This window comes from Centruroides sculpturatus, unplaced genomic scaffold (genome assembly GCF_000671375.1).
Source record: "Centruroides sculpturatus isolate CEXI.00-Female unplaced genomic scaffold, Cexi_2.0 scaffold1302, whole genome shotgun sequence".
NCBI classification, from domain to species: Eukaryota; Metazoa; Arthropoda; class Arachnida; order Scorpiones; family Buthidae; genus Centruroides; species Centruroides sculpturatus.
In genome coordinates this window covers 1-24760 of record NW_019385419.1, presented here as the reverse complement: position 1 = coordinate 24760, position 24760 = coordinate 1, and the positions used below count along the sequence as shown (strand labels likewise).

Sequence of the window (24760 nt, the reverse complement as noted above, 5' to 3'; positions counted from 1 at the left end):
TAACCCAAAATCAAGAGTGAGTGTTCATTGGTCGTAGACATGAATTGCAGTTGTGTTTGCTGCCATCAAGGTAATTTGAGAAGCACGCTTCTTTTGAGACAAGGAGGCTGGAAATATTGATACGTCGGAACCTGTGTCGACGAGAAAGTTTATGTTTGTTTTCTTGTCTAGGATGAACAGGCGACGAGATTGTTCCGGCAAAGTGCATGTCGCCTCTACGCTTCGCCGTTCTCGTTTGTTGGAAAACTACACGGAGGAGTACATTTTTGTGCCTTTGTGCCAAAACGGTTGTGGTACCAGCAGTAGTTGTTGATACTGCAATGAGTTGAATTGTTGCGATGTCCTGAACTGCTGCAGGAGCATCGATAAAAATGGTCACAGCGATCCCGACATGCCTGCGTTAGTTGATCGATTCGCTTGTTAAGTTTATCTATTTCGACTAGTATTTTGTTGGTTATGGTATCTGGTTTCTCAGGTTGCGACACTGAAGCTATCGTTGCGAGGGTTACTTCCACCATGCGGTCCGCTACCTCCGCTGCTTTGTCTACGTCGAGTGGGGTAATGGCGGCTAGGATGGATTGGACGGAAGTCGGAAGGTGTTGTATGAATAATTCTAGTATAACTGCGTCCGAGATTTGAAAATTTTCTGCCAGACACTTTAGAACACGTAGTAGTTCGGAGGGTTTGCGATCTCCTAGCTGTTCTCCAGCCAATAGTTTTCGTAACTCCTGTTGAGACGATTCACCGGATCGTTTAATAAGTTCCACCTTTATGTGACCGTACGGGTCTGTACAGTCTGAAGAAATAATAATGTCTCTAACCGTTGATGCAACTTCCGGTGGTAAATGGGCCACTACGTAGTTGAACTTTGTGGCACTTTCCGTGATCAGCTTTGGAGATCCTAGTGCAAATGTGCTTTTGCTAGGATCTCCAAATGCAAAATTGCAAATGTGGAACCATAAGGCTGGGTCGGAAAAGTTGTATGGAGGGATTTTTACCACTCCAATCTCGGCCATGATCTGACGACTGAGGTCTTGAGAAAAGGAAAAACAGCATACCTGATGAAGGTTCCAATGGTAGTTCTTAGTTGAATTATGTTCTTAGTCCGGCTCACCAATGTGGTTTTTGGGTTGTTGTTGCCTTTATCTTTTGTCACTGCGAGTGAAAAAAACGAACGAAACGAGATCGTAACAAAAACTAACCTTTTGATTCTGATGAAACCGTGTTGTTGTTATTAAGCTGTTTCTTTGCAGACACACTAAGGTGACATATATCAACACTATTAAGCTGTTTCTTTGCAGACACACTAAGGTGACATATATCAACACTTGGCAACAAGTTGCCAAGTGTTGATATATGTCACCTTAGTGTGTCTGCAAAGAAACAGGAAAAAACTAACCTTTTATTGTCCTTCTCGCGTACTTGGTACAGCACGTCTCGACGACGTGGCTAACAAAGACAACTGGTTTTCAACAGTCTTGTTGGGTGAGTTCGAATTTATTCCAGGAAGTGATGACTCATACACCCAGGGGTAATTGCTTGTATTTTACAACCATTAAGGGTACAGATGTGAAGGGCGGTGTTTGCCACACTAGTATCAAAAACGTTTGATTCAGCATGACACACACTCCTCAGAAAAACACCACACAAAAGTGCCAGTGCTGCCAGCTAAAACACACACATCAACCAAAAAAATATTGGAGTAGCCCAAGATATAGCCAAAGATTGCAGCGCCACGGCACTAGTGAAAATTTAAATTTGTCAGCTGAAATTCTTTCGGATAACTGACGTTTCAGATAACCAACTTTCGGATAAACGGCACTCTACTGTATTTCCATCAGATGTGTGTGGTTTCAACAGGATGGGGTGACAGCCCACACAGCTACAGCATCAATGAATGTTATTCGTCATCCCTTCTTTGGTCACCTCATTTCCAGGTTCAGTGACATTCATTGGCCTCCTCATTAGCCTGACCTATCCATGTGCGATTATTTCTTGTGGGGATACCTCAAGGCACATATATACAAGCTTAAGCCCTGTTCTTTGTCCTTGAACTGAAGGAAGCTATTCGCCAAAATTGACAGAGAGATACTGGAAAGAGTGGATGCTAACTTCCAAAACCGCCTCCAGAAATGCATCACTGATAACGGACACCACATGGGAGATGATGTTTTCCACACATGATTTTGTAAAATGCTATTTCAATATGAACTCAAATCTTCTAACAAATATCTTTTGTAGTAACAATCAGAGATGATGTGATTTTTTTTAGAAATGTCCATCCTTTCTGCCCCACCCTGTAGAACAAAATTTATAGGAAATATAAATCATTATAGGAGATGTAAGACAGGTATAAGACTGTAGATGGCAGAGATGCTGCTTCAATACACAACAAAAAAAAAGTACATATAAGTTAGCAAATGTAGGGAGGATTGGGTTATAAGTTAGGAACTCCAATAGACACCATAAACAATTCCACTTATCTAATACAGTAAACTAGTTTATTGTAATTACGGATATCATTACCAGTCATTTAATATTATCACAATTAGCATGTCCTAAATTAAATTAGTAAAACGTCATTCATTGTAATCAAAATTTGGTCATAATTATCATTTTGAATACATTCAAGAATAGGCTGAAAAGTTTTGCCTCTTCTGTCAAATTTTTGTTTTGAGTAGTGAAAACTGGATAAAAGTAATTAGTTCTGTTCAGATGCTGTTATCACCCATTCATCCCAAACTCAACCTGTTTCAGTCAAATTAGAAGGCTGTATGAATACAGGGTTCAAACATGTTCAATTATTTAATTTTTGACTGCCCAAAACATTCTTTCCATCAACATTCATCATTTTATATAAGTTTTATATCACAATAAATGTATTGATGTGACACACGAAGAAACTGCCAAATGTGATAATGCTAGGCCTCAAACAAGTATAGCTATTGATGTGACACACGAAGAAACTGCCAAATGTGATAATGCTAGGCCTCAAACAAGTATAGCAAACTGAGCCCCATACAAATTATTTACAATTTCATACACAGTTAAACTGCTTTAGTTACGTAGCATACAAAAATGAAAAACAGTTCTTTTTGGCTGTTCTCTGCAACAAAGACAGTGAAGTAACTCTAAACGAAGCTGAATATCTGAAAGAGTATTACACTCATGTATTCACTAAATATCATAAATGCAATATCATAACTTGAAAAAAATAAAGTTTTTATTTTGAAGGAGACTAATAGTTACATCTGTGAAGCAGATTATGAGAAATTATTTTGAAGAGAAAGAAAAGAATGTTTCAAGTTTTATTGTGACATTATGTTGCTATTTTGATATTGATGTAAATTCTGTTTGAATTTTAGAATTTGTGTATATAGACTTTTTAAAATTACATTTTAAAGTCAAAATAACTGATAATATGGGCCTGACGAAATGTCTACTTAATTAAAAATTATTTTGTTATAAGCAGATGTGTCAACATTTTTTACATAAATTTTAAACTTATTTTTTACTTTCTATTTATTATTACTATTATTCGTTTCCTTTTTTAATTTTTATTCGTGCATCTCTGCTTTCTAAATTTACTCTTTTTATTTATCATATTGCCAAATATATTTTTTTTAACTTATGATTTTTATGTTTTTATTAGATGTATTTTTATATACCTTTCCACTGTATATGTATTTTATGTATTGTGTTGTAGCTTTGTTTATATTTTCTTTGTTTTACTCTACTTTTAATCTTTCTTTTGGGCTTAGTGTAATTGGGTGGCAGAAATCAACTGCCTGATGGCTTTTCTAAAATTTAATGTAAAACAAATAAATAAATACTATTGTTGGCTTGGGATTCAATGTTATCATATCCAGCTTATAGTCTAGACCTTGCTCCTAGCAGTTTCCACTTGTTTCCCAAATTGAAAGACCTCTAGAGCCAAATAGTTTAGCCAAAACTAACAAAAATAGTCAACTGCAGGTACACCACTGGTCTTGGGTAAAAAAAAAACTTTTTCAGGGTGGAATTAAGAAATTTGGCAAAAGTGTATTAAAGATACTCTGAGATTAAGTGGAAAAGTAATTATTCACAATTGCAAATAATGATAAAAGTACATTTAAGTTTTTTTGTTTTACTCAAGTATCTTATTTCCTTTTTTATTTAGGGAAAGGCAAAACTTTTTAGTCTGCCCTCATAGACAATTTTAAGCTGTCTTCTTTTACCATCAGTCACAATTTATGGGTACTAAACTGCCAAACTATCGCCTAAATATCGGGCTATTATATGGCTAATTAAATGATTAGAATAAAGTAATTTGTCATTAGAGGTAGGCGTAAGGCGCCATCTCTTAAGTAAATTTAATTTACTTAAGAGATGGCGCCTAACGCCTACCTCTAATGACAAATTACTTTATTCTAATCATTTAATTAGCCATATAATAGCCCGATATTTAGGCGATAGTTTGGCAGTTTAGTAGATATACTATTCGGGCTTTGAATGTTGTATTTACAATTTATGAGTGATAATGTGCAATCGTTATCAGTCTTAACAGTGCTTTATACATTAAACATTAACTTTTTAATTGTTATTTGTTCATAATATAGTAATTATGTCACCCCGGACTTGCACATTATGCATGGTGTGCTCTATCTTAGAGATTTATCTATCAGGGCCTGCCAGGCCATCGATAGAGTGATTTCATCCTTGTAGTTAATGCAATTATGTCCTTCACTTGTGTTTAGGCATATGTAGATCGCCTCCATCCATCTGAGTTGGTTTGTACAGTGTGTGGTGTGAATGACCTTTGCTTGAGAGAATATGGGTTCTATGTTAGGGTCCAACGAGTATACAGCAAGAGCTGTGTTGGTTCTTTCATGGTTGATATCTGCTTTATGCTCTTTGATCCGGGTTACTAGGGGACATTTAGTTGATCCTATGTAGATCGTGTTTCTATCACACCTGTGATCAATGATAGGGATGGTGTCGGACCCTGACATAGAACCCATATTCTCTCAAGCAAAAGTCATTCACACCACACCGAACGAACCAACTGAGATGGCTGGAGGCGATCTACATATGCCTAAACACAAGTGAAGGACGTAATTGCATTAACTACAAGAATGAAATCACTCTATCAATGGCCTGGCAGGCCCTGATAGATAAATCTCTAAGATAGAGCACATCATGCATAACGTGCAAGTCCGTGGTGATGTTATCGGGTCGGGACATCATTCCAGATCGTATATAGTAATTATGACCTGCAAAAAAAAACAGGCAAACAACACTGGATAAAAAAGTAAATTTTCAAATTTTTTGTTTTAATTGTTTTAACATATCTGTTTAATATCAGTCGGTAAAATCAGAATTTCTACTAAGTATAGGCTTATTTATTTATCCAACTAATGTTTCTATATCATTCAGTTATTAGTTATCATTAAAAGTCTCAAATGACAACAATAATCAAATCCCAGATTATGGTGAATACTAAAAAGCCACTCAGAAGTACAGTACAGTACCTGAACTTAATACATATCAAAACAGAAAAGTACAGTCGACCCCCCTATAATTACGGTCCCTATAATTACGATTCCTATGAAACTACGAAAAAATTGTGACCAGTATCCGTAAAAAACAGTAAAAACTCCCTATAATTACCTCAAACGTCATCGGGCAGCCGAACTACTTTCCCGCCGTCCGTAATGCCACGCTACGGAGAGATTTCTATCGTCTGGACAGTATTATATAAATTATATATAAATTAGGTACTGTACATATAATTATATATTAATTATATATAAATTAGGTACTGTATATATAATTATATATTAACTTATTGTAACTTTGTTATAATTAAATATATAATTTCCGCCGTCTAGCGTGGCGCCACGCTACGGAGATTTTTACGCTAACTATCGTCTGTCAGTATGTAAATTAGGTACCGTAAGTCTAATACAGTACTGTAATTTTATACATTTCTTGTGAAAGAAACATTTCTTATTCAACGGCGATTAAAATTATTTATATTAATGATGTCTCCGAAGTTCAAGGAACTATTCGCAGAAAAATAAGTTATTAGAAATCGGCCGCGGTTTGCTGAGCTGTTCCGCGACGAAAACAATGTTGAGCAATGGCGATGTCGAATGGTGACACTTGGTAAGTAATCCTACAATTTTTTATTTATAGTGTAGTTTATACGGATTATTTCCAAAAAAAATATACGTATTTTGGAAATGTTGAGTCAGATTAGTCTAGAATCGATTAATTTTATGGAAGAAAACCTTTCAATCAGCCATAGTCCATAAACTTGACACGTATCGGGCTGTGATTGAAATGACTCGTAAGAAATCGGATTCCTAAAGAATGGAACGTATCTATATCTTATAGGGGGGTCGACTGTAATCAAGTTAAAAATAAATTCAAGCAGTCTTTTATACTAAATTAATTGAAAGATATTCAAATAAAAATGTCAAATGTGTAAAAGACCAAACTGAAATGTCTTTATGCTTTTACACAATAACTAATTTGGAAGCAATGAAAGGAATTATATGTAAAGAACTGTCCATCAACAAATCAATACCATGTATCCATAACTTACTATAAATAAAAATCTTCAAACACCAGATTAATATAAAAATAATACCTCATCAAACCTTTAACCGGTATTAAATTTGATTAAGATTAGATGCAAACATTTTCGGATCCTTCCCTGGGTCCTTTCTCAAGCACAGATTCTTCTTTAAAATTCGTTAAAAAGACCAGTAGAACGAACTTCATTTGAATGCGACATTCGAAAAAATATAAATCCTTCAGAGCTACATTTCAAAAGTCAAACAAACGTGAATCACGTGCATTCCAGTATTCCATAAACAACATTCGTTACGTAATGATGCCCGGTATTCTTAAAACGATTTTTATGGATGTGTTACATTAACGAAAAATAAAAAAAAAAGAGCATATCAGCGGGAATGATGTTTTAATACCCAATTTACTATAAGTATTTATGAACGTGTATCTTCCTTCTGGAGTAGGGCCTGCCATGCTAGGGACAGGGTAATTTCATCCCTCGAGTTAATAGGTGCCGAAGTGTAGTATGCTTTGCAAATTTCCATTGCAAAGCATACTACACTTCACATTTGTTTGACTTTTGAAATGTAGTTCTGAAGGATTTATATTTTTTCGAACGTCGCATTCAAATGAAGTTCGTTCTACTGGTCTTTTTAACGAATTTTAAAGAAGAATCTGTGCTTGAGAAAGGACCCAGGGAAGGATCCGAAAACGTTTGCATCTAATCTTAATCAAATTTAATACTGGTTAAAGGTTCGATGAGGTATTATTTTTATACCATGTATCCATTTTATTCCTTAAAATGAAATCAAATAATATACTTCATTGTATTCTTTACAGCATATTGCTCCTATTGATTTTTTATTAAACATATAATGATAGAAATAAAGTTCCAAATGATAATATTTTAATTCAAATAATACTTTATAAATTTTATTTTTTCTAATTAATGATTTTCTTGATTTTAGTGATCAAGTTTTCAATTAAAATTTTATAACTAAAAACAACTTACTGGTTAAACAAAAATACTTCACAACCATTATTGAATTTCACCTATCTTACTAAATATCACAGTAATATGAATCTCACATTTGATTTTTTGATTCTCATACCTTAATCCTTGGATCACATCACTCAAATCGCATTACATAATGACTAAAAACTATTTAGAATAATATATTTACACTGAAGCACCCTGCTTAAAGCAAATTGCATGACTCCAAGAAGTATAAAAAATAGCAGAATGCTAGAATCACTGAAGTCCAAATATAATTTTCTTCAGATAAAAGAAAATATGGACTCCTTTAGTAATTCTAGAATTCCACCGTTCATTATAATATATTTACTATTTTTTCCCATTATTCAGACATAATATCTCACAAAAAATCTGTAATAATTAAACAATTTAACAGTTAATGAGAAATCCAATAAAATCTGAAAAAATATTGAAATTTGGTAACAAATATCTCAATTTTCCTATTAAACTCTTTCTTAATGAGAATTAGAAATTATTCATTTAACTTAATTTCATTCTTTTTACTTTTTGTATATATTATATAGTAGAAACCCTATAAATCACCTCACTAGATTAACATTTTATCAATATAAATAAAGACAAGTTTAAATAGCAGAGATGATAAATATAGATGACATAGATAAGATTAAAACTTAAAACAAGTGATATGTAAATAAGATGCTTTGCGTAAAATTTCTTCATTATCAGCTGTCAGCTATTAGATTGACTTTGCTCAAAAAAACAAATCCTACATCTAGTTATGCTTGTAAACAGACTAATAAAAATTTAGTGAAGTGTCGAAAGTCTGAACTAATTGGGGCCAGATTCCATCCAGATTTTCAAATATGTGTAAATTAGAATTTTAATATTCATTTTTCAATCGCTGAATCCAGATTTTTCATGTTTGGGTTTTCAATGCTTCACTGTATACATTTTGTCTTACATAAAGCTTTAAAGGAATTTACATAAACTATAATATTTTTAACAAAATTACTTGATGTTTTTATATTTCTTTCCAATTAATCAACCAACCACCAGTCCCACTCTATTTGAAATTCATACAGAAATACTTAATCTGTATCATAGTCATTTTAAATTCATATTCTGAGACTTCTGATAAAACAAGAACAATAAATTTAAAAACAAAAGGAGAGGAAGAAATCATTTAAAGAGTAGTTAAAACTGTTAAAATCTCTGCATACATTTCACATTTCAATATAAAAATAAATCTTATACTAGTTTAACTAATTTTTACATAATTAAAATAATAACTGAAGATAAACCAACAGCATATGCAAGAAACAAACATAATTTAAACATACTAAAAATTAAAACAACACAGGTAATCCAATATAAAATCAATCTTTCAAAACTCAAAATAAAACATTTATATAATTATTAAATAATTAAAAAATAATTTAGAATTCTGAATAATCAATATGAAGTTTAAAAATGTAATAGTTATTTAATGATAAAACAAACTAGTTTCAGGGTATGTTGACTCCGTGTAATATCAGGTGAAACATAAATGCTATAAAGTTCGAGTCAAAACTTCTTTATCAGATAAAACATTGTTCTCAGCAGATCGAAAACTTTTCAAATCAGGAATTCAAGAGTTTTGACTCCTATAATCTTTACTGCATTTGTGTTTCTCATAATAAAACAATCTGAAGGAAAATCATTTGTTAATTGACATTAACACAAACTGTATTCTGTGATGGAATAGTTGTCTATAAAAAAATGCATTAAGGTCTGAAGGTAAAGGATGGAAAACTCTAACCAATTTGATCCAACAAGATGTTGAAAGAGGATATAAAACAAACACTTCTAAAAATTCAAAAAATATAGCACACAACAAAACATTAACAATTAACTAATGTTTTCAACCATATTCACCAAAGGGCATCCTTGGGAAAACAACAAATATGGTCAAAAACATTTCTCATTTCTAGATGTTTTGGTGTTTTAGAAGTATTTATTTTATATTTACATTCAGTTTTTCAAAGATTGCTGCATTTTTTAATAAAATGACGACACGACGAGAAACAAATGCATGAGCGTTAAGTTTTAGCCATATAAAGAACTTACCACACAGTATTGACAGCTGGAGAAATCATACAAAGACAGATGTTATAATAAAAAAATGAATTGTGTTCATCCATCTCTGTGCAATCTCTCCCACTGCATCAATAGCATGTGATAAGTCCACCATAGATAGTGTGACCAGATGTGCCCGGTTTTACCTGTTTTTACTATCTCATCGTAGAATCAATCTTCGATCTTATTAACACTCCAATATCGCCAATTTATATATCAATAAATAGATACATTTTTTAAAATAACCAAAGTTCAATCAGTTTTAGATCCCATTTTTAATGGCTGCATTCAACAGAGTCAACAGGTGTAACCGAGCAAAGGCATTTCAATCGGTAGCCATTATGTAGTTACATCTGCCGAACACCGAGCGATGTACAGTCATTGGTCAGTTTCACATAGCGAAAATGAAAGATGCTAATAAATGTGACATCAAAATACCAAACACATTCTGAAACAGTAAAGGGTATTTGGCAGAATACTCAACAGCTCCGGAACTGTCAAGTATTTTTCTGCAGAACGTACAGTAGCGCTCTTTTGGAATGTTTGATGTTTTGACATCACATTTGGTAGCATCTTTCATTTACATTATCTGAAACTGACCAACGATAGCTACTTTTTGTTCCGACGCATACATCATTCATCATTCAGCAGATCCAGATTGCTATATAACAGCTGCTGATTTGCTCAATTACAACTGTCGAGTCTGCCGAATGCAGTCAATGCATCCCCAGCCGGAGCATAAATGTCACAGTCGGCCTACCACAGAGCCAAAACTTAGCACTCGCATATTCATTTAAAGTAATATGACACAAAGCACATCACCAAACAATGATTTGAACAAATGAAAATGAATTAATATGGATAAATATAAATAAAAATGAATATTGAAGACTAAATAGCTGCATAAGTTATGGGAATGTAAATGATAGTAAATATGGAAGAGTAATCCAGATTGTTTTTATTATTGAAGGAAAGACAGGCGATAAATAATACTACGACAATGATTTCTGTGTATGTTTAAACTTTAAGTGTTATATTTCCAATATATTTGGTATATTCAATAATTCAAAATAAACAATAGAATGAATGAAGTAGTATATTTAACACAAGTTGGTATTCATTTTTTCAGCAACCCAAAAATAGGCCTAACGAATTTCTGATCAAAATAATCGTACCTATTAAAATATTTTACTCTTCTTTCTACATTACATCTTAAAACTGATAATTCTTCGATTATGTGGTAATTCTTACTACTTTTTTTGTTTTATTAATTTAATTCTTTAAAGTTTTAATCGTCAAAATATACAAAACTCGATACTTCCGACATTACTCCATTTTGTAATATCCTCGACCTCGGCGACTACTACAACTAATCCCTAAATTTATTTAATTTAAAAAAAAAAACTATTCTTTCGTATATAAAAAAATAATTCTTAAATATTGAAAATTATTAAAAAGTTATTATTATTGTCACAGATAACGTTCAAAATAAATAGAAAATATATTTCAATGACGTCACGACGATTACGTGATGTAATGCAATTATCCTTTTGTTATTTTATGATAATTTTTAAATAAATGTTTTTAATATGTTTTAAATTAAAATTAATTGTTTAATTGTATTACACTTTACATCTTTAAATAATAAATTTTTCTTAAAAATCATTTCAATTGTTATAATATTATAATACAGTATTTAGCTTTTTCTATATGAATTTATTTTTATTTTTTCGCATATTTTAAAAAATTATTATCAATTAAGTAATATCTAATTTATAAATTTCATTAATTATTTAAAATTATAAAATAAATTGATTTATGATCCATCTGGAATTTTAATTATAAAGAAAGTATATATAATCATTTTTAAAAAAAATGTTTNGATTTTTTTACTGAGTATTTCAAGAATCATAGATATTCCAAACATGAATATAACAATGAATCATCTAAATTTATCCAAATTCATTAAAACATCTTAACAGAATTGTGTAAGAAACCAGATATGAACTGAAAACACCTCATTACTCTAATTGTGCTAACAGTAATTTGCTAGCAATTAGAGTATTTTCAATGTTTAAATTATATTTGTCTGTGTATCTTGCTGTTTTTCGATGGCAAGTAACTGAAAACTGTTAGGTATATTAAATACTTGGATTGGATGTCACACCAACAGTTGTGTTAATTCAATTAGAAACTTCAGACTAGGAGGCATTAAAGAGAATTAAAGGAATATTTTAATCTTGCAAGCATTTTTAATGTAAATATATACGTTGTCCTCAGGCAACTCAAAATCAAAAAATTCTCTTTAATGCTTCCTAGTCTGTAGTTTCTAATTGAATTAAAACTGAAAACTGATCTGCAATTAACAGCCAGATAACTATGACAGTAAAAACATCAACCTTCTATTCTGAAAGATATGCATTATAATTAAGTTAGAACTTCAAACTTATATATATGTTATGATTTGGATACATTAGTAATGAGGAACAGAGGCACAAGTTGCCTCTGCTGTGGATCTGACTGAATCCATAATAGGCACAAAGACCCTCTCCTAGTAACAACACATTGAAGAGTTTAAAAAACTCAAATAGCATCTGAAAATATTTCAGACTTTGCATTATTCTCATTTTGATAGGATAAAGCAAACAGGTAGGTGCCTTCTAGGAGGACTTATATAAGAAACTAGTTTCCATTTAGGTGGTAGACATGCAAAGAGAACCTGAAAAACTCTATGTGGCCAATAGCTCATTGGTCAGACACAAACCGTAATCAATTACCACTATTTAGTTGATTTTACCCACTAGCCACTGTTAGAGTACATTATTCTTGGTTAAAAGAAGTTTTTCATCAACAATTTTTCATCTACGTAGTATGGGTGCTGTATAATACTGTTGTACACTCTGTCAGAAAAGTTCCAGGACAAAGCTCGTAAAAAAATAGAAGATTGCAATTACCAAGTAATGATTCTAACTCCTGTTAAAGTAGTCCCCTCAGCTATCTATACACAATTGCCAATGTTTCTGGAGGTCTTGGAAGCAAGCAGAGAAAGCTTCAAGTGTGATGCTTGTAACTCATTTGTCACAACCCATTGGATATCTGCAATATATTGACAAAACATCCCTTTCGGTTGCAACCCTTTGTCAGAAAAGTGTTTTATTTATTTATTTTTTTTTTCTGAAGGTGAAAAAGCAACTGAAAGGGATGGGACATTTTATCAAGATATTGCAAGCATCCAACGGGCTGTGACAAATGAGCTAACAAGCATCACACTTGAAGCTTTCTCTGCTTGTTTCCAAGACCTCCAGAAACATTGGCAATTGTGTATAGATAGCTGAGGGAACTACTTTTACTTTGACAGGAGTTAGAATCATTACTTGGTAATTGAAATCTTTTATTTTTTACATGCTTTGTCCTGGAACTTTTCTGACAAAGGATGTATTAAAGTTTTTTTCATTTTCTAATTAAATTAATTTGACTTCTTATAAACTTATGATTGATATATAAATAAATATCTACATAAACTAATTCAGTTTTATAATACAAGTTAATCAACAATAAATTATTTAAACAGTTACTCTAATCTAGGGACGGTGAACCATTTTGAATCCACATACTACCTAGTGAGCAAAATTATCTACCTCTTTTCACTCACTGTTTCATCCCATATTTCCATACACAGTGATTACTTTTTTGGCTTTGACATGTCATATGTTTAGCGAGAAAAATGCTTAGAAATTGTTTTAAACACCTCCAATCATTCACTGTTGCTGGTATGTTTATTTCACTATTTTTCCAATAGATAGCATTATGTTACAGAAATTATTTAGCCATTTTTGGCAGGAAAATTTAATTTTGTTTTGGAATCTGAAAATGCCTATGTAACTTGTTTTTCATAGTTTTTCTTTCAAAACAAATAAAATTATTTTACTCTTATAAAGAAAAAGTGTGTGTAGGAGCTAACTTTTTGCATATTTTTCATCAAAATTACGTATTAAATATTAATGATAAAAAAAATATCAGTCTTTTTTCTTTCAGAAAAAATGAGAGACTGAGAAGGGATTAAAAATGTTTGTGTGCACTTAAGTTTTAGGACTTGTAATAATGATACTTAATTAATTTGCTTTAACTAAGATAAATGTTAACAAACTGACTGAAAAAAGGGTGATCAAGTTAATGTATTATATGATTCTGGTTTGTTATGTACTACACGATTTCTCTTGATGTGTCACTTTGGGCACGTGTACCATAGGTTTGCCACCCTTGCTGTAGTATAGATACAATATTTACTAAGTTTGTTTCTGAAATTCACTTTCAAAGTCACTGAATGTAAGAATCTCAAGAAGTAACGTCTACTACCTCTAGGAATTGCTGTAAATAAAAATGGCAACTCTTCAACAAAGAAGTTAGTGTTCTGCAGTTAGTAAAGTCAGAATCACTCCTCATTGTGCAACAAAAATAATCTGCAGGAGCTGTAAAATTATAGCTGCTTTAGGAGAAGAGATTATAGCAAGCATAGGAAGAATCAAGTATTGGTTGGATGTGTGCTGTGCCGTGAGGTGCACACACTGAGAAATTGTAATGGTGCAAATGTGAAACTTGGACAGTTTTACAATCTTTTAATATACATTAAAACATTCTTAAATAAATATTAGGGGCAGTCAAATGAAAACGAGACAGACATAACAAGTGTGGCACGGAAGTTGGTAATGCAGGTAGGTGTGTATAGTGCCCTCTATTGGGAATCAGGAAGGAACAGCGTGAATGTTCACCGCTGTGCCATTTGTCTGTTAGACGTGCTCAAAGTGAGGTCAGCGAGTTGTGTGTTCATCCACCATCACTATGGAGGTCTGCTGCTTGTTGACTTTTGGAACACGGTGCCACAATTAACGCACAGCGATACATAGAAACTCTGCAAAAATTGAAGCGTGCCATCAAATCCAAACACCCAGGAATGTTGATAGACAGCATCATTCTGTTGCAGGATAATGCCCATCCACATGTTACCAAGATTGTTTTGACTACGGTATAGAAGTTTCGCTGGAAACTTCTGCAGCGTAGTCCATACAGTCCCAATTTCTTCCCATGCGATTTCCATATTTTTGGAGCCCCAAAGAAAGACATTCATGGCTGTCAATTTGCTTCGGACAAAAAGGTGCATGCTTGGATACAATTATGGTTCCGTAGGCAACCGCAAACATTTTTCTATGAAAACATTTACCGTCTTGTCTCAGTGGGATAAATGTATTAACAATTATCGCATTTACTTTTGAAATAATAAACAGTTTACTTACTTTTTCCCATCTGTCTCGTTTTCATTTGACTACACCTAATAATTAACATGATTACAATAATTTAAAATGGTACAATTTGTTTTGAAAGACCATGTCTTTGGAGATACTTAAGCCAATTTGTTTTGCCAACATTTCTGAACTTGTTCCTCCACAATGAAAGATTGACAACTTACTGTGTGAATTACAGAATACTAATACAAAGCTTGGACCCAAAACTAAACTATAAAATTGATTATTAAAAAAAAACGTTTTCTGTAGTATGTTTCATTTATCAATTGGAATATTTTACAGAATGACATTCAAATTTAACACATCACAAAATGAATTTAGTTATTAAAAAGAAATCTTTAAAATTAGAATAAAATATTGAATTTCCTACCTACACTCATCTTTGGTACTTCATTTTATTCTGAAGCAAAATAATCGAGATTAAAAGATAACAAATTAGCTTTTAATATTTATAGCAAATTTTACCTGAGGAAAGCATGTGCTTCCATGCTTCTGTTTTGATTACTGGAACATACTACAGCTATTTTGAGGTCCGGCATGTTTGGACTTTTTGGAGTGGCTCGATTTCACAATTTTCTACGACTTCAGTATAAATGTTTTGGTATTAACATGGCTGAAAAATAATTGGAAGTTTTTTAAAACACATTACGTTATATGCATTAATAATACTCATTTTCAGCAATTCATTAGATGGTGGAGTAAAAACCTATAAATGTAAAGTAAATGGCATTAAATGCTAATGCTAGATTAACTTTTGAGCTAGAATTTGGCTAATCTATCACAAAAGTCTGGCATTATCATTTTACTATTAGAATAAAGTCAACAGTATTGCATAACTTCATGTAATTAAAATCAGCTACACGTAAACAGCATTGATTCTGTCAACATTAACTCAAGTTTTCCATCATATATAATAAATAATACTTAATACATATAAGTGATGAGTTCATTCAAATGAATCATTAAAATCTGTAAAATTCTTTCATATGAACTATAGCAACTAAAGATGCATAATACTAAAGTTTTGTTTTAAATCACTTCTTTTTTGAGAGATTGTCCTTTATTTTAAGATTAAAAAGTATCAAAAAGAAACAAGTGAATGAATTGAATGATTTTGATAATCAAATGATCAGTTATTTTTTATTAAAATAAACCCATCATTATATTATATGAAGAAAATTTCAAAACAAGAACTATAGTTAAAACACTGTAAGACTGGAATATATTACTGTATATCATTAAAAACAGAACACCTCTGAACCTTAAAAGTACAATTCCAGAATAGTTTAATGCAGATAAAACACAAATGTTTTCAATCTACATAGGAGATCTTCAGGTTAAAGCATTCTCAAATGGAATGCAGAAAATTTTCTGCATTCCATTTGAGAATGCATTTCTTGATATACAACAAAGAAAAAAAAACATAGTACACCTAATTGTCTGTTTATGCATAATCCTCTTTCAAATAAACATTCAGAAATGATTCTAACAAGAAAAACTTTCCAACCCATACATGAAATAGGCCTCTATGGATATTTTGAAGACCTTCAAAAATGATTTAAAATTTTAAAGTGAAAAAATCCAAGACTATTTCTCAAAATAATGCTAAAAATGAACTGTTACCACTTTACTGGAGATGGCCATGAGATCATAAAACACAACAAATGCCATTACACAGACTACTTCCCGGAGGCAATCAGAATCACGCTGCCCATTCTGTTAAGCTTATCATGTGTTTTACAAGCAATTGGAGACTATACTTTGCAAAGGGTTACATGTAGACTAGGGGTGTTCAACCTTTTTATTTCTCTGAGCCACATTGGAAGAAGTCATGAAGTTCTGGGCCACAAGTATATTTAAGGATTTACATGTCTAGATTATAGTAATAAGTATTAAAACTTTATCACAAAAAAGATATTTTAAAAAAATACTTCTACAGACATTTAATTTCTACTTAGAAATAGATAAATTTATTTATTATAAAGGAGACAAACAAAAATTTATTTGAAAAACACAAATATTTCTTTTATTTGGGTCTTTAATAAAAAAAACAATGAAACAACATTTTAAAGTGCATTTTTATTCAACTAATATATTTATAAATAATATGTAGCTCAAAATGTAGCCAGTGCGCCAAATGATATTTTTTTACACTAAACTAAAAAAAAAGGGTAGCCAAATCTTGCAACGCCAAAAGGAATATTAAATAAACCTAGAGTTGGGATTCAAAGGATTATAGACCCAAATTTGGGGAAAGGAGAGAAAGGTCAAAAAATAAAGAAGTGAGAAAGGTTAAATAAACCTTCTGTTATGCAAATATTGATCCTTAATTTTCCAATCTTTCCCATTTCTTTTTATCTTTTGGCCTTTCTCTCTTTTCCCTAAATTTGGGACTATAATCCTTCGAGTCATGACTCCAGCTTTATTTAGTATTCCTTCCTCATTCACACATTTCAAGTATTTGAAAATATTTTCTTTCTATTAAAAAATAAAATATGTATAAAGGTTTATGGCTTTGTGAAACTTATTTTTTGAGGTTTATGCTGTTAAAATAAATAAATAAAAAACTTGCTGGTTTTGTTTACACGTTTATTGGGCTGCATTGGAACTTGTCTTGGGCCTCATGCGGCCCACGGGCTGGACACCCCTGATGTAGACCATCGGTTTGTTTGATTTTTTTTACTCCTACGGGCATGGTCTACAGCTCTGATAAGGTCCCAACTAACTCATTAATAGCTGCACTTGTGCCAAATATTGGACAAAATACTGGCACTTGAAATGAACAGATAATACCGTGGAAAATTATACAGAAAAGTGCATATAATCTAACAGCCATCAAATTAAACAAACTTTATGAATATTAAATATCTTTTACAAAGGTAATGTTTCCATTACAATAACTGTGGCAAAACTCTCCAAATTGGCAAAATAACAACCACTTAAACAAAATTTCAGAAAACAAAAACAATTTAATTTCTATTCTCACTTCCTCAGCCGTATCTTTACAAATATAAACAAAACACCATACTCTTGCTGAGCTTATTATTACTTTAATTTCTAATAAGAAATTAAAGTAATAATAAGCTCAGCAAGAGTATGGTGTTTTGTTTATATTTGTAAAGATACGGCTGAGGAAGTGAGAATAGAAATTAAATTGTTTTTGTTTTCTGAAATTTTGTTTAAGTGGTTGTTATTTTGCCAATTTGGAGAGTTTTGCCACAGTTATTGTAATGGAAACATTACCTTTGTAAAAGATATTTAATATTCATAAAGTTTGTTTAATTTGATGGCTGTTAGATTATATGCACTTTTCTGTATAATTTTCCACAGTATTATCTGTTCATTTCAAGTGCCAGTATTTTGTCCAATATTTGGCACAAGTGCAGCTATTAATGAGTTAGTTGGGACCTTATCAGAGCTGTAGACCATGCCCGTAGGAGTAAAAAAAATCAAACAAACCGATGGTCTACATCAGGGGTGTCCAGCCCGTGGGCCGCATGAGGCCCAAGACAAGTTCCAATGCAGCCCAATAAACGTGTAAACAAAACCAGCAAGTTTTTTATTTATTTATTTTAACAGCATAAACCTCAAAAAATAAGTTTCACAAAGCCATAAACCTTTATACATATTTTATTTTTTAATAGAAAGAAAATATTTTCAAATACTTGAAATGTGTGAATGAGGAAGGAATACTAAATAAAGCTGGAGTCATGACTCGAAGGATTATAGTCCCAAATTTAGGGAAAAGAGAGAAAGGCCAAAAGATAAAAAGAAATGGGAAAGATTGGAAAATTAAGGATCAATATTTGCATAACAGAAGGTTTATTTAACCTTTCTCACTTCTTTATTTTTTGACCTTTCTCTCCTTTCCCCAAATTTGGGTCTATAATCCTTTGAATCCCAACTCTAGGTTTATTTAATATTCCTTTTGGCGTTGCAAGATTTGGCTACCCTTTTTTTTTAGTTTAGTGTAAAAAAATATCATTTGGCGCACTGGCTACATTTTGAGCTACATATTATTTATAAATATATTAGTTGAATAAAAATGCACTTTAAAATGTTGTTTCATTGTTTTTTTTATTAAAGACCCAAATAAAAGAAATATTTGTGTTTTTCAAATAAATTTTTGTTTGTCTCCTTTATAATAAATAAATTTATCTATTTCTAAGTAGAAATTAAATGTCTGTAGAAGTATTTTTTTAAAATATCTTTTTTGTGATAAAGTTTTAATACTTATTACTATAATCTAGACATGTAAATCCTTAAATATACTTGTGGCCCAGAACTTCATGACTTCTTCCAATGTGGCTCAGAGAAATAAAAAGGTTGAACACCCCTAGTCTACATGTAACCCTTTGCAAAGTATAGTCTCCAATTGCTTGTAAAACACATGATAAGCTTAACAGAATGGGCAGCGTGATTCTGATTGCCTCCGGGAAGTAGTCTGTGTAATGGCATTTGTTGTGTTTTATGATCTCATGGCCATCTCCAGTAAAGTGGTAACAGTTCATTTTTAGCATTATTTTGAGAAATAGTCTTGGATTTTTTCACTTTAAAATTTTAAATCATTTTTGAAGGTCTTCAAAATATCCATAGAGGCCTATTTCATGTATGGGTTGGAAAGTTTTTCTTGTTAGAATCATTTCTGAATGTTTATTTGAAAGAGGATTATGCATAAACAGACAATTAGGTGTACTATGTTTTTTTTTCTTTGTTGTATATCAAGAAATGCATTCTCAAATGGAATGCAGAAAATTTTCTGCATTCCATTTGAGAATGCTTTAACCTGAAGATCTCCTATGTAGATTGAAAACATTTGTGTTTTATCTGCATTAAACTATTCTGGAATTGTACTTTTAAGGTTCAGAGGTGTTCTGTTTTTAATGATATACAGTAATATATTCCAGTCTTACAGTGTTTTAACTATAGTTCTTGTTTTGAAATTTTCTTCATATAATATAATGATGGGTTTATTTTAATAAAAAATAACTGATCATTTGATTATCAAAATCATTCAATTCATTCACTTGTTTCTTTTTGATACTTTTTAATCTTAAAATAAAGGACAATCTCTCAAAAAAGAAGTGATTTAAAACAAAACTTTAGTATTATGCATCTTTAGTTGCTATAGTTCATATGAAAGAATTTTACAGATTTTAATGATTCATTTGAATGAACTCATCACTTATATGTATTAAGTATTATTTATTATATATGATGGAAAACTTGAGTTAATGTTGACAGAATCAATGCTGTTTACGTGTAGCTGATTTTAATTACATGAAGTTATGCAATACTGTTGACTTTATTCTAATAGTAAAATGATAATGCCAGACTTTTGTGATAGATTAGCCAAATTCTAGCTCAAAAGTTAATCTAGCATTAGCATTTAATGCCATTTACTTTACATTTATAGGTTTTTACTCCACCATCTAATGAATTGCTGAAAATGAGTATTATTAATGCATATAACGTAATGTGTTTTAAAAAACTTCCAATTATTTTTCAGCCATGTTAATACCAAAACATTTATACTGAAGTCGTAGAAAATTGTGAAATCGAGCCACTCCAAAAAGTCCAAACATGCCGGACCTCAAAATAGCTGTAGTATGTTCCAGTAATCAAAACAGAAGCATGGAAGCACATGCTTTCCTCAGGTAAAATTTGCTATAAATATTAAAAGCTAATTTGTTATCTTTTAATCTCGATTATTTTGCTTCAGAATAAAATGAAGTACCAAAGATGAGTGTAGGTAGGAAATTCAATATTTTATTCTAATTTTAAAGATTTCTTTTTAATAACTAAATTCATTTTGTGATGTGTTAAATTTGAATGTCATTCTGTAAAATATTCCAATTGATAAATGAAACATACTACAGAAAACGTTTTTTTTTAATAATCAATTTTATAGTTTAGTTTTGGGTCCAAGCTTTGTATTAGTATTCTGTAATTCACACAGTAAGTTGTCAATCTTTCATTGTGGAGGAACAAGTTCAGAAATGTTGGCAAAACAAATTGGCTTAAGTATCTCCAAAGACATGGTCTTTCAAAACAAATTGTACCATTTTAAATTATTGTAATCATGTTAATTATTAGGTGTAGTCAAATGAAAACGAGACAGATGGGAAAAAGTAAGTAAACTGTTTATTATTTCAAAAGTAAATGCGATAATTGTTAATACATTTATCCCACTGAGACAAGACGGTAAATGTTTTCATAGAAAAATGTTTGCGGTTGCCTACGGAACCATAATTGTATCCAAGCATGCACCTTTTTGTCCGAAGCAAATTGACAGCCATGAATGTCTTTCTTTGGGGCTCCAAAAATATGGAAATCGCATGGGAAGAAATTGGGACTGTATGGACTACGCTGCAGAAGTTTCCAGCGAAACTTCTATACCGTAGTCAAAACAATCTTGGTAACATGTGGATGGGCATTATCCTGCAACAGAATGATGCTGTCTATCAACATTCCTGGGTGTTTGGATTTGATGGCACGCTTCAATTTTTGCAGAGTTTCTATGTATCGCTGTGCGTTAATTGTGGCACCGTGTTCCAAAAGTCAACAAGCAGCAGACCTCCATAGTGATGGTGGATGAACACACAACTCGCTGACCTCACTTTGAGCACGTCTAACAGACAAATGGCACAGCGGTGAACATTCACGCTGTTCCTTCCTGATTCCCAATAGAGGGCACTATACACACCTACCTGCATTACCAACTTCCGTGCCACACTTGTTATGTCTGTCTCGTTTTCATTTGACTGCCCCTAATATTTATTTAAGAATGTTTTAATGTATATTAAAAGATTGTAAAACTGTCCAAGTTTCACATTTGCACCATTACAATTTCTCAGTGTGTGCACCTCACGGCACAGCACACATCCAACCAATACTTGATTCTTCCTATGCTTGCTATAATCTCTTCTCCTAAAGCAGCTATAATTTTACAGCTCCTGCAGATTATTTTTGTTGCACAATGAGGAGTGATTCTGACTTTACTAACTGCAGAACACTAACTTCTTTGTTGAAGAGTTGCCATTTTTATTTACAGCAATTCCTAGAGGTAGTAGACGTTACTTCTTGAGATTCTTACATTCAGTGACTTTGAAAGTGAATTTCAGAAACAAACTTAGTAAATATTGTATCTATACTACAGCAAGGGTGGCAAACCTATGGTACACGTGCCCAAAGTGACACATCAAGAGAAATCGTGTAGTACATAACAAACCAGAATCATATAATACATTAACTTGATCACCCTTTTTTCAGTCAGTTTGTTAACATTTATCTTAGTTAAAGCAAATTAATTAAGTATCATTATTACAAGTCCTAAAACTTAAGTGCACACAAACATTTTTAATCCCTTCTCAGTCTCTCATTTTTTCTGAAAGAAAAAAGACTGATATTTTTTTTATCATTAATATTTAATACGTAATTTTGATGAAAAATATGCAAAAAGTTAGCTCCTACACACACTTTTTCTTTATAAGAGTAAAATAATTTTATTTGTTTTGAAAGAAAAACTATGAAAAACAAGTTACATAGGCATTTTCAGATTCCAAAACAAAATTAAATTTTCCTGCCAAAAATGGCTAAATAATTTCTGTAACATAATGCTATCTATTGGAAAAATAGTGAAATAAACATACCAGCAACAGTGAATGATTGGAGGTGTTTAAAACAATTTCTAAGCATTTTTCTCGCTAAACATATGACATGTCAAAGCCAAAAAAGTAATCACTGTGTATGGAAATATGGGATGAAACAGTGAGTGAAAAGAGGTAGATAATTTTGCTCACTAGGTAGTATGTGGATTCAAAATGGTTCACCGTCCCTAGATTAGAGTAACTGTTTAAATAATTTATTGTTGATTAACTTGTATTATAAAACTGAATTAGTTTATGTAGATATTTATTTATATATCAATCATAAGTTTATAAGAAGTCAAATTAATTTAATTAGAAAATGAAAAAAACTTTAATACATCCTTTGTCAGAAAAGTTCCAGGACAAAGCATGTAAAAAATAAAAGATTTCAATTACCAAGTAATGATTCTAACTCCTGTCAAAGTAAAAGTAGTTCCCTCAGCTATCTATACACAATTGCCAATGTTTCTGGAGGTCTTGGAAACAAGCAGAGAAAGCTTCAAGTGTGATGCTTGTTAGCTCATTTGTCACAGCCCGTTGGATGCTTGCAATATCTTGATAAAATGTCCCATCCCTTTCAGTTGCTTTTTCACCTTCAGAAAAAAAAAATAAATAAATAAAACACTTTTCTGACAAAGGGTTGCAACCGAAAGGGATGTTTTGTCAATATATTGCAGATATCCAATGGGTTGTGACAAATGAGTTACAAGCATCACACTTGAAGCTTTCTCTGCTTGCTTCCAAGACCTCCAGAAACATTGGCAATTGTGTATAGATAGCTGAGGGGACTACTTTAACAGGAGTTAGAATCATTACTTGGTAATTGCAATCTTCTATTTTTTTACGAGCTTTGTCCTGGAACTTTTCTGACAGAGTGTACAACAGTATTATACAGCACCCATACTACGTAGATGAAAAATTGTTGATGAAAAACTTCTTTTAACCAAGAATAATGTACTCTAACAGTGGCTAGTGGGTAAAATCAACTAAATAGTGGTAATTGATTACGGTTTGTGTCTGACCAATGAGCTATTGGCCACATAGAGTTTTTCAGGTTCTCTTTGCATGTCTACCACCTAAATGGAAACTAGTTTCTTATATAAGTCCTCCTAGAAGGCACCTACCTGTTTGCTTTATCCTATCAAAATGAGAATAATGCAAAGTCTGAAATATTTTCAGATGCTATTTGAGTTTTTTAAACTCTTCAATGTGTTGTTACTAGGAGAGGGTCTTTGTGCCTATTATGGATTCAGTCAGATCCACAGCAGAGGCAACTTGTGCCTCTGTTCCTCATTACTAATGTATCCAAATCATAACATATATATAAGTTTGAAGTTCTAACTTAATTATAATGCATATCTTTCAGAATAGAAGGTTGATGTTTTTACTGTCATAGTTATCTGGCTGTTAATTGCAGATCAGTTTTCAGTTTTAATTCAATTAGAAACTACAGACTAGGAAGCATTAAAGAGAATTTTTTGATTTTGAGTTGCCTGAGGACAACGTATATATTTACATTAAAAATGCTTGCAAGATTAAAATATTCCTTTAATTCTCTTTAATGCCTCCTAGTCTGAAGTTTCTAATTGAATTAACACAACTGTTGGTGTGACATCCAATCCAAGTATTTAATATACCTAACAGTTTTCAGTTACTTGCCATCGAAAAACAGCAAGATACACAGACAAATATAATTTAAACATTGAAAATACTCTAATTGCTAGCAAATTACTGTTAGCACAATTAGAGTAATGAGGTGTTTTCAGTTCATATCTGGTTTCTTACACAATTCTGTTAAGATGTTTTAATGAATTTGGATAAATTTAGATGATTCATTGTTATATTCATGTTTGGAATATCTATGATTCTTGAAATACTCAGTAAAAAAATCAATTTGTCAATGAACTGTACTTCCACAAGATGCCGCTTATTATAAATTTTCAATACAGTAGAGCCTTGAAAACTCGGCACTCCGGATAACTCGGCCTACCCTGGCAGGGCAAAAAAATCTTTAGTTAATTAATTTTCATGATAAAGACAGCTTTATGCCTCATAAAGTATTTTTCTGAGGTCTGTCTTATCAGGTAAATTACTGTACAGTGTATTCATTAATTTTCATTTTCATGTAGTAAAGGCTCTAT

At 31.8% G+C, this 24760-nt stretch overlaps 2 protein-coding genes and 2 long non-coding RNA genes across 4 annotated transcripts in view; 1 reads left to right on the top strand and 3 right to left on the bottom strand.

Annotated features, from left to right (window-relative positions):
- LOC111638802 (pre-mRNA 3' end processing protein WDR33-like) overlaps nucleotides 1-11014 on the bottom strand; it is a 125570-nt gene extending 114556 nt beyond the window's left edge. The window contains exon 1 of the mRNA XM_023384554.1: nucleotides 10846-11014. The gene's annotated coding sequence lies outside the window, so the exon portion shown is untranslated. The remainder of the gene's footprint in view (nucleotides 1-10845) is intronic.
- LOC111638801 lies at nucleotides 4-1275 on the bottom strand. The gene has a single exon (XM_023384552.1). It carries the CDS (start codon nucleotides 1014-1016, stop codon nucleotides 216-218), a length of 801 nt encoding a protein of 266 aa, XP_023240320.1. The 5' UTR covers nucleotides 1017-1275; the 3' UTR covers nucleotides 4-215.
- A 4326-nt stretch (nucleotides 11015-15340) lies between the features above and the next one.
- Nucleotides 15341-16287, bottom strand: LOC111638800. Its single transcript, XR_002758949.1, has 2 exons — nucleotides 15436-16287; nucleotides 15341-15370 (listed from the first exon to the last, which is right to left on the bottom strand). It is a non-coding gene; the product is annotated as an uncharacterized LOC111638800 (long non-coding RNA).
- Nucleotides 16288-19775: 3488 nt separating this feature from the next.
- LOC111638799 lies at nucleotides 19776-20722 on the top strand. Its single transcript, XR_002758948.1, has 2 exons — nucleotides 19776-20627; nucleotides 20693-20722. It is a non-coding gene; the product is annotated as an uncharacterized LOC111638799 (long non-coding RNA).
- The last annotated feature ends 4038 nt before the right edge of the window (nucleotides 20723-24760 follow it).